Genomic DNA, 17,394 nt, shown 5'->3' with positions numbered 1-17,394 from the left:
TATGTAGCACAGGCTGCTGCCGACAAGAATATTTAGAATACACTCTGCCTTTGTCCTCCAGTGCTGCGTTGCTCACCTTTGGTGGGCGAATAATATTTCTGAGCAAGAAGGATATGGATATGACGTTACTAGAGAAAGACCTGAGCTCGTACATGGCTGGAACTGGTACTGCTCCTTTACCCTTCCTCTCTATATTGTTGATCAAATTGTGGGAAAATACTTGTCAGTCCAGAGTAGCATTAAAAACATAATTTAAAAAATCCCAAACCCAAACTTGAAAAAAAAATAGAAAATTAAGACAGATGCAAGTACATCAGGCACCCCTGTAACCGTGTGGTGGGTTCTGGGTTCTGTGCAGGGTTGGGTGGGGGGTGTGGGGAGCCAGGACCCGACTCCCGGGGACAGGCGGCATCTCTTGGTTATTAGCATCTCTTCTCGCTCGGTGGGCTTCTCTGTCTTACACCAGGGGTGGCAGTCCCTTAGGACAGAAGTTACATCATTTGTCTCTTGTTGCTGACCCTCATAAAAGCCGTTTAGTATGTTTGCCAGTAAACTTCAGTATAGCATGTGTCCTGCTGTGAAATGTCTGGGCAAGTTTGCACCGGGGCTGTTCATATCACTAGACATCAGAAACTCTGTCAGGCCATCAAATCCATCCCTTCTGCTGATGACTCAGGAGCACAGAGAACATAATTTTCATGACTGCTCTTCAAGAAATGGAATAGACTTACCAGCTAACTTTTAAACCAAAGGTCTTATCTGAATCCAGTGTAATAAAGGGATTAATTGCAGGTATAATCTAAAAAGCCAGGTTTGATGTATGACTTGTAAGACCGAGGCTGAGGAATAGTGCCGATAAATTATGTATGAAGTTTGCATACCCCATTAAGAAGGATTCCCAATAGCACTGGTGAGGAGGGTCCCTTCTCGGCAGCCCGTGCCTTCCTTAGCAGCACCCAAAGTCTGCCCGAAACACCTCTCACGTGCAGCCCTGGGTGCTGCCGCTGCAGACTTTGGTTTCTAAAGGATGATTTGTGCCTATTCCAGTGTCTTTAAAGCTTTTCTAAGACTTCAGGCTGTCATAGAAACTTTCAGGGCAGTCTGATATTTAAAAACAATGAAAGCCAGAAAGACATGAGCATTCCTTATTAGTGCTGATCTTAGAGCACCTCTTTTCTCTGTCGTCAACTGATAATGTTGTTCTTAGTAGCATCAAGCGCATATGAGATTAAATTCAGGTTTCTTGTGTTTCTGTGTTGTTGCCCTGCAAATTTTCCACCAGTTTCCATCTACTAATGACATGACTGGATGGTCTGCAAACTGTCCTTTTTAGTGTGTCTCAGGTTTGAGACACACTCAGGTTTGTATTAATATGTATTAATATGTCACCCAAGATTTAATAATGCTGTATTAGGAGAGGAAAGTGTTCTTGGTATATGTGTCGTAGAAGTGGTTAGAAAGTGTATTTACTTATTTTGCTGCTGGTGTGGTTGTGTGTGTGGTACTGGCATACTTGATCCCCTGTGCATTCGCATTTAGTGCTCAAGTCAGTGGAGGTTTGGACTACACAGGTACGAACAGATTTCCAGTGCTTGGCGGTGTTTCTGGTTTAAGGGCCCTGTATCTGTTTTAACCTGTTGTCTGCATAGTTTTGGTGTTCATTTCAGGAGCACTTACAAAAAGCTGTCTTTTCATGTCCCCCCTCAAATTTCTTGTGACAAAGGACTGAGTTGTTGAGCCAGGTTCAGGGAACAGTGCCCAAGTTCAAGTTTCTGTTTTCGTTTTATGCACAACTTTGATTTTTCTAAGAGTGGAACATTTTTTATGTGCTGAACACATTTGTGTAGTACAGCCAAATCAAAATACCTGTGATGTTGCATTGATCGTATTCCTGAGATCCTCTGCTTTCTGTTTTTCTGCAGGAGTTATCTACACAGCAGATATTCTTGACCGGGAGACGACCAAATCGTACTGGTTGACAGTGTATGCGACTGATCATGGTGTTGTCCCACTCTACACGACCATTGAAGTCTACATTGAAGTGGAGGATGTGAATGACAATGCCCCCCTCACCTCTGAACCCATCTATTACCCAACCGTCATGGAAAACTCCCCGAAGGATGTATCTGTCATTCAGATCCAAGCCCAGGACCCCGACTCCAGCACTAATGAAAAACTGACTTACCGGATTACAAGTGGAAATCCCCAGAACTTCTTTGTAATCAACCCCAAAACAGGTAACAAAATCCTGCTGCCTTACGGTGGTGGGAAAATGCAATTTAAATATTTATCAGCCTGTTCCCCTTTAGTATCCACTGGTGTTGCATTGCTTTCGAAATCTCTGTTTTCTGGTTAGTTATGTGTCTAAAGCACCTTGTATGCGTCCAAAACATCCTCTTTTGAATCAGTACACGAGCACACTGGCAGATGACGTGCTGCAGATGTGCTGCTGCAGAAATTGCATTTCTATAGGTCACTGAATAGCTTCTGGCTGTTGCATCTTTCCTGTGCCTATAGGGACGAGACTTTGCTGCACTGAGTCTGCAGAGCAGTGCTAGGAAGCAAATTCAAGTTGTTGCGATTTGCAGAGCAGTGTCTTGTCCTTTGTAAGCCGGCGTATCACCACTGACGTGAGTGGCATGACAGTTGTCCAGCACATGTAATTAGGCTCCACATTACAGTAGCTGGATGTAGTTCTACAGCTTGTTTTATGCAAAAAGACAGTTTAGATGATATCGCAGTCCCTCTGGCCTTTACAGAAAATCTGTGTGTTTTCATTGATTTGTGACAACTGGGGATGTAGCCTGTGGGTGCAGCGTCACAGATGTGGTGGTGGTTTTAAGCTGATGTGCTGCTGTTGGCTGGCAATGGAGAATTGCTCCAGCGCAGACCGGCTCTGCGCAGCTCTGTGCACTCAGTGCCTTTGCCGAATCAGGTGTGCCCGGCACCTGGTTGATGAAGAAGTCGCCCCAGGAGACATAACTGGAGGTTGTGGTGCTTACCTGTGCGTGGCCACAGGTGGTCCTCGCTCTGGCCTGTACCCTTTGTCCCTTGCTTATTATCTGGCTGATGAGGACCCTCCAGCATGATCTGGAGCTAGAGAGTCAGGGGCTCTTTTGCTGCAATAAGCTGATCTTTATCAAAGAAATTCAGAGGATTCACACAGATCTCATGCTGGTTGTGATGCTCCTGTTTTTGTTCTGGGGTTTTGATTTAAAAAAAAAAAAGTTTATGTATGTCTGCTTCAAATTTCTAAACAGCTAGAAAATCAGAAGGAATACACCTTAGAAGGAATGTTTTTGATTTGGTGTAGGAAAATGATGATCACTAAATAGGTTTTGAGCATTTGGCTGGGCAATCCTGTTGCAGTGTGTAGCATAAGAAGGGGTCAGGATCTTTTCAGGCATAAGCCCAGGTGAAGAATCATGGAGCATGTTAAATCTGCCTAAGGCACATATCTCACTTATTTTTAACACCTGAAATGGCCAAAGATGGCTCTTCCATCTGTATCCCCTTCTCCCCCTCCCCATCCCATAAATCCCATCTGGGCAAAGCAGCAGAGTTGGGACTCCACAGTGTTTAATGCTTGTGCTTCCCTCCCATCGGCTCCTCCGGCAGAGCATCCTGCTCAGCACAGCTCCACTTATCCACACGGTGGTCAGGATGGGAGATCTGTCATTTCGAACACAAGTTTTTCGTCCTCCCTTGGGAAGTATTGACATGTGGTGAGCTCTGCCTGTCTGGCCTCGACATCAGGAGGCTTTCTCCCAATGGGATGGTGATGCCTGAGGAATAAAAGCATAATGGATTTTCCTATAGAGTGCCCCTGGGGGTTTCTGGCCAGGCTCCTTTCAGCCATCTCCCTATAGGACACTAGTTCCTCCAGACAGCGATTTACACTCCGGCTGTTTTATACAGGCAGCTTCTGCACCCCCAGAAGACGTTTGTAGTGTGCTGGCCCCGTGTGCTCGCTGGGATTCAGCACAGCAGTAGATCACGTAGCACTTTGCACAGCAGCCCTAAATGCGACAGCATGCCGTATAATCAAGATGAAAAGGTTTAACACGAACCCAAATATGCGGTGATTGCCGTGTACGTGGGTTGAGTGAGCGTGCTCCTGCCGTCAGGGGAGAGCAGTCATTTGTGAGAAGGGGGAGCTTTTATTTTCCGTGTCACTTTGGAGGTTTTAACAGTGCCAACAAACTGACATCTCGCTCCTCTGACTGATCAGGTGCTGAGAGGCAACGTGAAGCAGCATCCCACGTTTTCTACATCCCTTCCTGGGAAGCAGCAGAAGTTGGCCTCAGCTGGGGATGGGGAGTTGACTGCAGTGTATGGATGCTCTTGGGGTATTAAGAAATTTCTCCAACACCTCACTGACTGGGCTTTGCTAATGTGCTCAGGGTTAAACCTTTCGTTGGATTTGCAGCCAAAAATGAGTATCCCCTAAGCCCAGATGATTCAGAGGCTCAGGAAAACAGGTGGGAGAGAGGAGTTTGGCTTCCTCCACTGCGAAGAAGCACGGATCGTGGTTCACAGATCACTTTCTTAGATCACCTGGCTATATTGCAGCAAAAAATCTCCCACTATTGCTGGAGAATAGGGCATTATTAGCCTTGGCCTCCTGTGCCCCGTTTATTATTTTTAGGACTTGATGCTTCATACTGGCAAAGTTGGGTTTGTTACAAAGTACAGGGAGTGCACTGGGCATGTCATAGCTTATGGTGTGTGTTTGGTGGTTGGTGAGTGGCTTTTCAGACATTTCTGCCTTGACTCCAGAAAATTCGGTTATCTGAAACCTGAGCAAGGTGGGTAATACTGTCTTCTTCTGGGGTGGTCCTTGCCGTCACGAAGAGGAATGCCCCGGCTGTTGCTGCACCCTGCTCAGGCCATATTCCCCTCTGATTTCACACAGTTCCATGCTCCTCAGTGATCATGGGAGCTCAGCAATGGCTGTGTTTGCCTTCCCCTGGAGGTCACTTTCAGCCCCTTTATAGCTCAGGCAGGTCATGCAGATTTCTGGAGGCACATGTACCACTGTATGCGTTGCCATCTGATCAAGGCAGGAGTCCGGGTTTTGTTCCCCGTTCCAATACAGGACAATAACTTCCACCAAATCTTACAGATCCTAATTTATTTGGATAGTGGAAGGAATGATACTCCTTGTATGCCGTGTCTGTAGGTAGAAGAAACCTTTTAGTAGACAACCTGTCACTTCCTACATTTTTGTAGACTGACGCGGCTCTGGGCGGCTATTTTAGGTACTGTCAAACTGCAGATACATCACATGCATTTGTATCTGTCTGAAGGCAGTCTTCAGACCTTTCAGGATTATCACCTGCAATTTGCTCTACAGGTTTTGGAGAGAGGGAGAGTTGCTCCTGCGGGAGCCAAGGGCTGCTAAGAATCTGCAGAGAGCAAGGCTTTGGCACCGAAATCACCTTTGGCAACCGGTGCTCTCGCCAGGGGCTGGTTCTGCTGCAGGAGTACATGGGGGTGACAGGGACTCTCCCCTGTGGGTTTGAGGTATGTTGGGGTGCTCGGGAGGGGAGGACAGGGACACGAGCAGCCCTCCTGCGTGCAGCTGGCTGGGTATGGAAAGGCAGCGTGGGCAACCTCCCGTGAAGGTCTGTGTTTTCTCACCTTGGTTATTTTTTTCTAAAATACAGCCGATCATCAGTTCGCACCTCGGCCCGCACTTTTATCCTGTGAGCTGATATTCATAGGTACAAGCACTAAGTGAATAATGTAGCACATGAGCATGTGTGAAACCATAAATCATCCACACCCGAGAACAAGGCAGCCTTGTTCTGCAAACTGGTGGAGACGGCTGCCTAAGCTTAGCAGGTCCAAGAGGGTAGCCTTAGATTTTTCCTTATTTTCAGTGGGCAAGAGGTATTGCGAGGCACAGTTTTGTGAGGGCGGTGGGTCACCTGTTTTCCAAACAGCTGAAGTGGCTCCCCAGGTTACGTGACCACAGGGAAAAGCATGCCCCTGTGCTTCGGTTTCACATCATGCACCCAGCAGCGTTTCTGGAAGCGTTCCTGGTGCTGGGTACCTCCCGCAGCCGCGGCTCAGCCCAAACCCCAGTGCGGCTGCGGGGAGGGACAGGGGGTTGTTTCCCTCTCAGCCTGGCTTTTGTGCTGGGCAGGGCTCGGGCTTGCTTTGGCGGAGCACAGGCTCACAGGGCTATGATCTTTGAGGGGTGGCGTGAGATGGGGACGAGGGAGAGGAGGAGGAGGAAGGCAGAGCTTCTGGCGGAGCAAGCCGAGCCCAAGGGGGTGCCACAGCCACCTCGAGCCGAGTGAGTTATTTTGGGGTGAAAGGCATGTGGAAGAAGGTAAATAAAACAGATGATGGAGTTAATAAAAAAAAAAAAAGGAGATTGATTAGGGCCGTAAATTCTTATTTTTATTTCATATATATGGGTGTTAATTTCACAGCACAGCACAGGGGTAATTTACTGCATTGATTTATTACTTTTCCGTGCTCTGAAGAAAACAATGAATTTTAATGCAAACCATTACATTATTTTGTTTAGTGTTCCACATATATTGGACAAACCCAATAAACTTCTCTTCAGTCTTACGTAGATTAGTTTGAGAGATGTTTTAACTAACATGCCAACAGACCAAATTTCACTCTTGTGCACACTCATGTTAATGAATTTACTCTAGAATTATGCTGGTGTGTCTGAAAACTTTGGTTACACCTTGCTTTAGTCTCTTGCTGGCACTGTTCAAACAGAGGCAGACCCTCGGCATTCCCAAAATAGTATTTTCTGCAGTATTTAAGGCAGACTGCACTAGTGGCTTTAGAAATAGTATATGTAGGCCAGTCCGTCTTTCCAGAGCAGCACTTCTGCTTCTGGAAGTTATCTCTGAACTATCATATCTGCACCTTGATTTGGAAAGAGACTGGATATTTTCACACTGAATTAGAGTTGATATTTATATAAGCTACTATAGGGTTAGTGAATGTCAGGATTTAATTGATGTGAATGCTGCTTTTCTCAGTAGGCCGAGCTTTGCTTTCTGGCACGCTCCCTGAGCCATTCGGTTGCACAAGATCCTGCTGGGGCCAGATGACACTTTTCCTCTGCCGTACTAAAACACCCTCCTGACATGCAGACTGATTTTTATTGATGTTATTGTTTGGTTTGTCCCAAGAAATCCCCACACATGTTTTTTTGCTCCCACAGATTGAGACAAATGCTACCGCACCATGTCCTGAAGGTTGCCAGCAGTGTAAATGTTGGCTACCCAGTGCCTCTTCTCAGCCCCAAAATAAGGGTATGCCAGAGAGGAGAGAGAAGGAATAGTGGTTTATATATTCAGGAGAGCACACTTGGGACTCTGCGGTAAACTCTTGTTCTCCAAGGCCTATGTTTGTCATGTGTTTTTTTTCCAGCAGAGGAAGAAAAACACTTAAATACTGCAGATTTTTTCAGTTCTGCTAGGATTTTTGGGTAGATATCATGTCAGGAGGAGGCAAACTTAAGTGATCGTAATATTTCAGTTATTAACGTTCCTGCTGTACAGTGGGTGATGCAAAAGGCCATATAGACAACAAATGGAAGTGGAGGTAACTTAGTCCCTACTTACAGCCTGTTACATCTTTCATGTTTAAACCTTAGTTGCATTGAGAGAGGAGAAAGACTAACACACGTTGGTTCTGTAAACAAGGGGCATTTAAAACCTTCCACTATATAATAACTAGAGGTAAATGCCAGACCTTTTGAAAAGATTGAACAAAGTTACAATTTGTTGACATTCTTAAGGGACTTTGGATTAACAATATCAAGCTAAACTTGGTACTGCCTTGGTCCATTTGTCACTGTTCTTACAAGATGCATTTAATGCTACTTTTTTTTTTCCTTAAAAAAAAAAGTCTGTTCTTCAAGAATGGGCAACTTTCTGTATTCATTGGCCACTGATTATCCCAGCTCCCACCCCGTCACGGAGGGTCAGCTGTACTGCTGGGGGACCTGCCTGACACTGGGGTTGATGCTGTTCATGCTACTAAACTCTTAACAAATACTTTTATAACTCTTTTGTAAATTAAGGCTTTACATTTTTTGTTTCTTTGGATTGTGTAGTGTAGCCTGCCATCTCCCGCCAGTGAGCATTTTTGGCGCTGTAGTGACCAAATTGGGAAATGCATGTGTTGAACGCTGAGGGTGTTGCAGATCACCTCCCTCCCAGCTGGAGGCTCCTTCTGAAGGGCTCCTGATGGCATCTCCTGCATCTGTGTTGGCCATGGAGCCGCGTTTGACAGCTCTGTGTGCAATGGAAACCAGCTATGCAGGTCATGTCATGTTTACTGACCTTCATCCTGCAAGCGTCCCTGAAGTTCAACTGACCCGTCCAAGACCACAGCAGACCTTGCAGAGGATCAACCATTGATTGTAGGGCTCCTCAATCAAAGGTGAATTTGAGGATTTGCTCTCCCTTCCTTCTGTGATCTCTAACACTGTACAAATGTTGAGTTCACCAACAGTTTCAGAGTCCAGCCCAGTATAGCCATCACTGATCTGTAACTATCCATAACTAAAACAGATTTTTACAGTATAATTCCCTTAGCACATTAGCTGGCTTCCACTTTCAGTAATTTATGTTATATCAACACATGCAAAATTATCTACTCTCTTTTCTTTCACTTCTCAGTATTATTTAAAAGCATGGCTCCTAATGAGTTCTTTATAATATGCTCGCCGTTAAAAATTGAGCTTCTGAACATTTTAAAAGCTTTAATTTCTGCTTTGGTATGGCTCATTCTTTACTAGACACCGTATTTCCAGTGGATTGAGCCCAGTGTTAGCAGCTAGCAAATCGAAGGACCATGGATGTTGGAGTTCTGTGCTTAATCACAGCGGGACCTAAAAGCCTGCTAGGAACTGTACAGCATGTTAGACAAAGTTCCTGCCTCAAGGAACTTGTCATAATAATAATAATAATAATAATAATAGTAATAACTGAGAAAAAGGAAAGGAAAAAAAAAGGGGGGGGAAGAGGATGTAAATCATCAAGTCCATCAGCTTGCCAGTACACGTTTGTTCCCTGGAGTAAATTTTCAATTAACTCCTGAGCTGCAGCCTGGCAGTGACACAAACTCTTCTTTTGACTCTGAGTCACCTTACCTCGCTGTTTTAATTTTTTTGAATAAGTGGAAATATTTTCTTACTTCATGTGGTTGTCCTGGAAATTAATTCACAGTAGATAGTTTGCAGATCAGATAGACTCTGGAAATGAAAGCTATTGATTTTTCAGGCATCTCGGCATTAATACACATCCATGCACAGTCACGTATTCATAGGTGTATAAAAACGAAGAGGAGCATCTCTCCTGAAATGGTAGGATGAAGAGGAATATAAAACCTTTTTAGATTAAATAAGTATAATGTAGTGGCCAGACCACTGATTCTACTGAAAATGAGAAAATTTGGGCTCAGCCAGCCCATCTCTTCCCTCCTCCCTGGCTGTGATTCTCTCTTTACTCTGTGTTATCTGTGAAGGGGATAAAGGTGTGAGCCATGTCACCTTAGTTGAAGCTACAGTAATGCTGCTTTTAATAAAATAGTAAATCCAGCTTTATAATCTCCCCTGAACAGAACCGATCTCTGCTAGCAGTGGGTTTTTATTCATGAAGCACTGAATACAGTTGGGATTGCTGGATGTCTCTAGTATCAAGTGCCTCTTTTAAAATGGCATTTACAGATAGAATACTGCTCATAAATGCCATTTCTTTGTAATCAGCGGATTTCAACATGCCTTATAGAAATTTTCATCTTTCTTAAATTTTCACGATGACCTTTTTTGCCCTCTTTCACAGTAAGAAGCATCAGGAGTATCCCCATTGCCTTCACTGGACAGTTGTGTCCCCACTTCTTCAATGCAACATCAGTTTTTAACCTGAGCTCCCCTTTTTCTCCAGTAGCAATGTCGGTCTGAAAGGCAATGACGTGGTGACAGCCTGTGAGTCAGTGTTTGCTGATGGAGAAGGTTACTGCCTGATAATCAAGAAGCGACCTCCTGTCCTGCCCCAGCACCTGTTCTGGAACAGGAAGAATTTTGCCACTAATCCCATAAATCTACATTGTTTTACATTACAGCAATCATTTGTTATTTTCAAACACATCAGCAGAGCAGGTCTTCTGTCCGATTCAGAAATAACTTTGGCTATGAGCTTAGCTTTGAAACTGATTTTTCTGCCTTGTCTTTCAGACCAGTTTCTCTATTCATAAATTTCCAGAAGCCATGACTGCTCAGAACTGGTCAAGGAACCACCTACCTTTTTCATATGCTGTACTATTCCTTCACTAATTTAAAATTAGGGCTGTTGCATTCACTTCCAGGTAGCCAAGTACTCTTGACAGAATTATTATCAATGACAGAAGCATAATTGAGATGATTGGATGAAACCATGTACCACGAGTACTGAGTCACAGCCCCATTAAATGTATGCATAATGCATATGCTATGGGTACTTGTCATATCCTGCCATACATTATTATGATAATAGCAGTGAATGCTCCTGCATCACAGTAATTGCTAGTGGTCCAAGCCTGAACTCTGGCAGGACACATTAGGTTGGTGAGTTAGAGATGCTGAGATGTGGAGCCCGTGACTGTGGCGTTCGTGCAGGGGTGTGGAGAGGGAGGAAAGTAAAGATGTGATGTTAGCCCAGGTGAGGTGAAGGTTTGGGGTTGGGGGGGAAGGGTTCTTTTTTTGGTTTTTTTGTGTTGTGTGTGTATTTTTTCTTTTTATTTCCTACTGGTTTTTAATCAATCAAGTAACTTGCTTTTGGCTTTTGCTCACCCATCAGAGGTGCTACACGTGTCTGTGATGTTGGACCGTGCCAATCCCAAGCAGACAATATTGAATCAGCATTTTTCTCTTTTGCTTAGTTGCAATGAATACACTCACATTGTCATCTTAGGACAGGCACTTTTAGTGGCTTGAATGGTATATCTGCACCTTATTGTATGAGCGCTTTCTAATATGTCTTTATGGATTGGAAGTTAGAGGCAAAGACTGTCGCTATTGTCCATTCTCAGTTGACATCTGATGCTTGGTACTTAGCAAAGAAAGGTGGAGAAATTTCCTGTCTGGGAGAATGAGATTGACCTATGCTACATGTGAATATTCAAAAACAAACAAACAAATAACCAAACAAAACACCAACCAAAACCACAAACAAACAAACAAAAACCTGGGAAATGAGAATAAGAGGAGAAGGCAACTATAGAGACAAGTGTGTTTGCATAAGACATCATGATGTCAGTAATCAACTATTAATTCTTCTTTGTCTTCCATCACATAGGAGGTGGTGTCAGCACCTACTAAACTGCCAAAGCATCATCACCTTGCAGTGCAGCTAAAGTAGTCTGTTCAGAAATTAACATCAGATTTGTGTTATTTTTCCTCTTTTCTCTCTGACTCTCCATCTCCATCAGAGTTATGCTGTTATAACCAAAGATAATTATTTTCTGTTAAATTACTTTCCCCTCTCTTTGCCCTTTCCCTTTATGTTAATGAGAGAGCTTTTCTCTCCCTGGGAAGATTGACACAACTTCTTTGAAGCTAGTAGTGCTGTTGCCAGTTAAGTATGTGACCTTATCTGTATAATTGTACAGATCGTGCCGCCATATGTCTAGATGCACAGAGCTTAATTTAACAGGAGATGTATATGTATAAAAATAAAGCAGTATCTGGGGGTTAAATATCAAAAGACCCCCCTAATCGCAGCTTTCATATTACACAAAACTTTCTGCAGAGCTCTAAGAGCTCTGAAGTTGAATCGTAAAAAACATTTTTCTACAAGGGACCCTGCTCTTGTAACATTGTTTTTACATTGATTATCACATGGATTCTGCTGTTCCTGTACTTCCTCACTGTTGTACTGTCGTGGTTTGATTGCGGGGTGACAATAAAGCCGTGGCAGATGTATTGTTAACCCCCTCTCTCTCCCATCTCCCCCACTTCCCCCCCCTCTCCCCCCTTCCCACTAAGGACAGGCGGTTGGGAGGGAAAGAAGGACAGAGAGAAGAGGGTTGGAAAAAATTAAAAACGTTTTACTAATGCTACCAATAAAAATAGAGAAAATAATACAAAATGTACAAAACCGATCTTGACAGTCCCGGCAGCTGCTCCAGCAGACGTAGGGCTGGCACCCGAAGTCCTGGACTGGACTCTGCAGCCAACCGGAGCTGGATTCAGTCTGTCACTGGGCCTCAGTTCGCAGGGACAACGCGCAAGGTCCTCTCCCAATGTCGGCCATAAGGAAAAGGGACGAGATCCTCATGATCCCCCGCTTTTATATGAAGTATGACGTGAATGGGATGGAATACTTTAGTTGGTCAATTTTCAGTTCACCTCCTGCTTGCACATCTCGCGGGATGCATCATTATCAATGACCTTGCATTCCATTGCTATGTCTACCAAAACATGTACCTAACTCAGGAAAACTGCAGTTAGTAAGAAGACTTTAGCTGACAGGGAAAATTCACTAAAAGAAAAACCTGTTTTTAACAAAACCAGGACGTGTACTCAGGTGGTTTCTCCTCCTGTGGTAGCTGAGTCCTTCACACTGTATGGTAAGGTAGAGCAGCACCATTTTTTCTTTTTTACAAACAGGGAACTGAGGCAAAGGAGGTGGCTAACTCATCCCATAATAAAGATTTGGTCTTAATTTACCTTCAAAACCACTGGCCATGAGTAATGCAAAGCCTTACTGGCATGGGTCCAGTCCAAACTGCCCTGCTGAACCACGAGTGCAAGCCTGACCTGGCACCAGCATTCTCCACCACACGCGCAGAAGTTATCTGGGAGCCCCAGTAACACCTATTTCCTATCCTATGTCCTGCCTTCTTTCCGATTACCCCACCATTTCCCATCCCTGCCTTTCAGCCCTTCCTCACCTTGCTTTCTCTCTTGCCCAAAGGCAAGCCTAAGTTGCACACAGGCAAGGAAGGATTCCAGTAGCCACAGGGGCAAGGAGACGTGAATGGCTCAGATGAAGCCTCCCGGGCATGTAAGGGCAGAGCTGACTCGTGTCTCTTGGGTGGGTGAAGCAAAACCCTTCTCCATCAGCCCAATGCAGGAGCAGCTCTAAGCAGCTTCTCTGGTGCTGTTGTGGAGCAAGGAGGCAAACTCAGAATCCTAAAGTCCCAGGCTATTCCCAAATAATCACACTCTTTCGTTCTCAGTGTTACACTTGCTTGTACTTATTGTGCAAAAACGTGTTTGCTCGTTGCATCCTGTAAATATGAGTCGATGTCATGATCTGCTGTGGGTTTGTTGCCTTCTCAGAGAATTGTTATGTTTTTGTCAGATAGGTTACATGCGAGGAATCTGTGCTGCAGAGATCTATTTGTATGGTAATTAGCTAGTAGCTTTTCAGATTTTGAAGGGATTTGGTTTGAAAACTAAGTATTATTTCCTGAACTTTAACTTAACAACAGTGTATGAACAGCAGTGCACATTCACATTTTTGTTAATGTAGCCGCAATGCCCAAAAGATAAATGTAAGTCTGCTCTGCAAGAGAATATTTAGGCTATAATTAATTTTGCTTCCATTCACCATATGCTTGTGTTTTCTGACCTTCCTTTGAATCACAGACACTATGTAATAAAATGTGCAGTATAAAAAAAAAAAATTGCTTAAAGAAGCACAGGTGCTTATGGTACTACAGCTTCAGCTGAATTATATGGTTTGTTCCACCTGAGAATTTGACCATCTTATATATTATTATGGAAAGATGCTGTCATTGCTCAAAATGTTCAAGTTATTTTTGTTAACATGAAAACAAGGTGGGTTTTTTTAAGACTCTGAAGAAATGTCTTAAGTCCATCACTTACATTATTGAGAGAGATCCTTTAGGAGAGGCAACCAGGGATGGAGAATTTTCTCTTTTTCCTTATTATTCTGTGTTTGAGGCAGTTCTTGAGATAGGACCTGGCAACATACTACAAATGACACAAAGAATAATCGTTGCTAAATTTAATTTATTGAGTAGGTGTGAATTAGGTTGATTAAACACAGAATAAACACACACAAGATTACCCAAAGTAGGCGCAGGGGTGGAAAAATGCTAGATGGTATTAACAGCTTAGGCATGCGTGATGCTGTAGATATTTTTCAAGTAAGTCTATAATTTCTTAGGGAATTTCTCTCGTGCTTTTTGTTTCTTTTTTGCAAGACTTAATGTGATCCAAACTGATTAAGGGAATGTTATGTATTAAAGGGAGAAAAATAAAGCAAGCACATGACCAGAATTAATTCGAGAGTGGTCTACTGGAGCAGACTGCAGCTTTGACTCAATCAGATGCACATGACCTGAATTTGTATGTGTGGAAACCCCTCGGTTTGAGTTGGGTTGGCTTGCCGAGGACAGAGTCCTTTTCTGAGCGATGCACAGCCCCATGTCAGAGCAGGATTTAGATTTATTAATTGTCCTTCTCTGGTCAGATGGATGGACGGTCTTCATCCTCTGCTTATGTTCATCCTTTCTTTCTGCTCCCTGGTGTTGAGGAGGGAGGATCTCAAGGGTTTTTATACATTCAGCCTGCAGGAAAAGGCTTCCTCCCCAGCTCTAAAACTTACGTTTCTACTTTCTGCTTGGAATCATTGTGCAGAATAGCTGAGGTTTTACAGACACCAAGGCACCAGCCGGCCTCCTTACCTGGCTGATTTAAACAGCAGAAGTGCGGCACTGAGAAGGTAATAAAAGATTTAATGGGAAAACAAAAATGTCAGAGAAGGGGACACTTCTGTGTGGAGAGAGGTCATTTTTGCTTATAAACAAACATGAGGAAAACAGATGAAAACATGGCGAAAATCATATGTATGATGTTGAACTTACTGTATAAAATGGTTGTATCACACAGAAAATAACTCTTGTGTTCAAGACTGTTTCACACGTATATGAACTGTACATGGACTTGGTTTCTGCCATCGTGAATGCTCCCCCTCACCTCTGATAGTGCCTTCAGGTAAAAAAACAAACAAACAAACTCAAAAACATTTCCTCAAGATTACCTTAATTCTTTCACATTGAATGCTGCAAGAAAAGGAAAAGGGATTGCGGATTTTTTTTTTTTCATCTAGTAATTAAAAAAAAATTCAGAGCTAAGAAGTCAGTGACTGAAAACAAAACTTGTGCTGCCTTTTGGTAAGCTGAAACAGTGACTTATTTTTTTAATATTTATTTGCAATATTGTGGCGCCTTTCTAGCTGCAGTCATGAGGCAGTACCCTGCTGTGCTTGGCAGGATAAATGGAGTAAAAGATGGTCGCTGCACCAAAAAGCTCACAGTTTAAGGGGAGCTTGAGACAACAGATGGGAAAAAGCAGATGGGGATGCGGCAGAAAAAACAAGGCGGTATTGATCAGCGGTAAGTTTGTTCCTGCGCACGCTTGGTGCGAGAAGAAGTGGAGACAAGGCTTTTAAACCTGAGGAGCAGGCAGTTTGGTCCCTCGCTGTCATGGTGCTGGCGTGACTGTCTGTGCCATGGGCTTTGTCCTGGGGCTGCAGCTCCTGGCATCTTGTGGAGCTGGGAGGGAGGAGATGCATAGGATTTTCCCCAAATTGTATATAAAATAAATACATCCTGCTTCTATATCTACAGATAGATTTCTCTCCACCTCTTTGACGCAGAATCATCCAATAGTCTGGGTTGGAAGGGACCTTCAAAGCTCATCCAGTGCCACCCCTGCCACGAGCAGGGACATCTTCACCAGATCAGGTTGCTCAGAGCCCCGTCCAGCCTGGCCTGGGATGTCTCCAGGGATGGGGCATCCACCACCTCTCTGGGAAACCTGGGCCAGGGTTTCACCATCCTCGGTGTAAAAAATTTCTTCCTCATGTCGGGCCTGAATCTCCTCTCTTTTAGTTTAAAACCATTACCACTTGTCCTATTGTAATAGGCCCTGCTAAAAATTCTGTCCCCATCTTTCTTACAGGCCCCTTTCAAGTACTGGAAAGGCCACAACAAGGTCTCCCTGGAGCCTTCTCCAGGCTGAACAACCCCAACTCTCTCAGCCTGTCCTCCCAGCAGAGCTGTTCCAGCCTCTGATCATTTCTGTGGCTCCTCTGGCCCCTCTCCAACAGGTCCATGTCTTTCCTGCACTGAGGGCTCCAGAGCTGGACACAGGACTCCAGGTGGGGTCTCACCAGAGCGGAGCAGAGGGGCAGAATCACCTCCCTGACCTGCTGCCCACGCTCCTTCTGATGCAGCCCAAGATACGATTGTTCTTCTGGGCTGCAAGTGCACATTGCCGGCTCATGTCCAACCTTTCATCCACCAGTCCCCCCAAGTCCCTCTCGGCAGGGCTGCTCTCAATCCCTTCATCCCCCAGCCTGTGTTGACACCAGGGGTTGCCATGACCCAGGTGCAGGACCTTGCACTTGGCCCATTGAACCTCATTAAGTTGGCATGGGCCCACTTCTTGAGCTCATCCAGGTCCCTCTGGATGGCATCCTGTCCCTCAGGCATTTCAACCACACCACTCATCTTGGTGTCATCTGCGAACTTGCTGAGGGTGTACTCGATCCCACTGTCTGTGTTGTTGATTAAGATACTAAACAGTGCTGGTCCCAGTATTGGACCCCTGAGAGACACCACTTGTTACCAGTGTCCATCCAGACTTTGTGTCATTGACCACCACTCTCTAAGTGTGACCATCCTGCCAATTCCTCATCCACCGAACAGTCCACCCATCAAATCCATATCTCTCCAATTTAGAGAGAAGAATGTTGTGGGAAAACGTGTCACAGGCTTTACAGAAGCCCAGATAGATGCCATCCGTAGCCCTTCCTTTGCCAGTGTTATGCTCCTAAAAGTCGAATTCTTTTATATTCTGGAAGTGCTGGCTATTCTCCTCACCATAGCTTAAAAATAAAACATCTAATGGAGCATCCCTCCCTCCTACACTGTAGCTCAAGGGGTTTTGTAGAGGGGATTTAGAGAGAGACGTGTTGTCTACAGCCAGACTAGGATCCAGGAGGGCATCTGGGTACCCGATTTTTCATTGATACCATGTGCCAGAGTTAGGATCCTAAATCAGCTGCTTCTCTGTGTAGGCAGTGGGACTCACTGTTAAATTATGAATTCAGGCATTTAGAGCCAGATTTTCATCTCTATTCAGGCATATCTGGATCCTGTGTCAAGCCATCTACTTAAAAGAATCACATCACTGGGGTTCTCAGTCGTGTTTTTTAAAACCTAAAATTTGCACTACCTTACGATGAGGAGCTCAGTCTGTGTAATTTGTCACAAAAAATTTAAGAGGTGATGCCTTCATAGTTTGTTTGTGCCTACACAGGGACAGGGTTTCTGAAAGAAGTTTTCTTTTATCTAACAGATAAAAGGTTTAAAAGTCAGTGGAATGTGAAG

The 17,394-nt window shown here is 44.3% G+C and overlaps 1 protein-coding gene across 4 annotated transcripts in view; it reads left to right on the top strand.

The window, feature by feature from the left end:
- FAT3 (FAT atypical cadherin 3) overlaps positions 1-17,394 on the top strand; it is a 318,771-nt gene that overhangs the window by 96,820 nt on the left and 204,557 nt on the right. For all 4 annotated transcript variants that reach the window (XM_065640507.1, XM_065640499.1, XM_065640520.1 and 1 more), the window contains exon 2: positions 1,923-2,237. In XM_065640507.1, the coding sequence (XP_065496579.1) occupies positions 1,923-2,237 (315 nt within the window). The remainder of the gene's footprint in view (positions 1-1,922; positions 2,238-17,394) is intronic.

Source organism: Caloenas nicobarica, chromosome 1 (assembly GCF_036013445.1).
Source record: "Caloenas nicobarica isolate bCalNic1 chromosome 1, bCalNic1.hap1, whole genome shotgun sequence".
In the NCBI taxonomy this organism is placed as follows: domain Eukaryota; kingdom Metazoa; phylum Chordata; class Aves; order Columbiformes; family Columbidae; genus Caloenas; species Caloenas nicobarica.
This window is presented reverse-complemented; position numbering and strand designations above follow the sequence as displayed.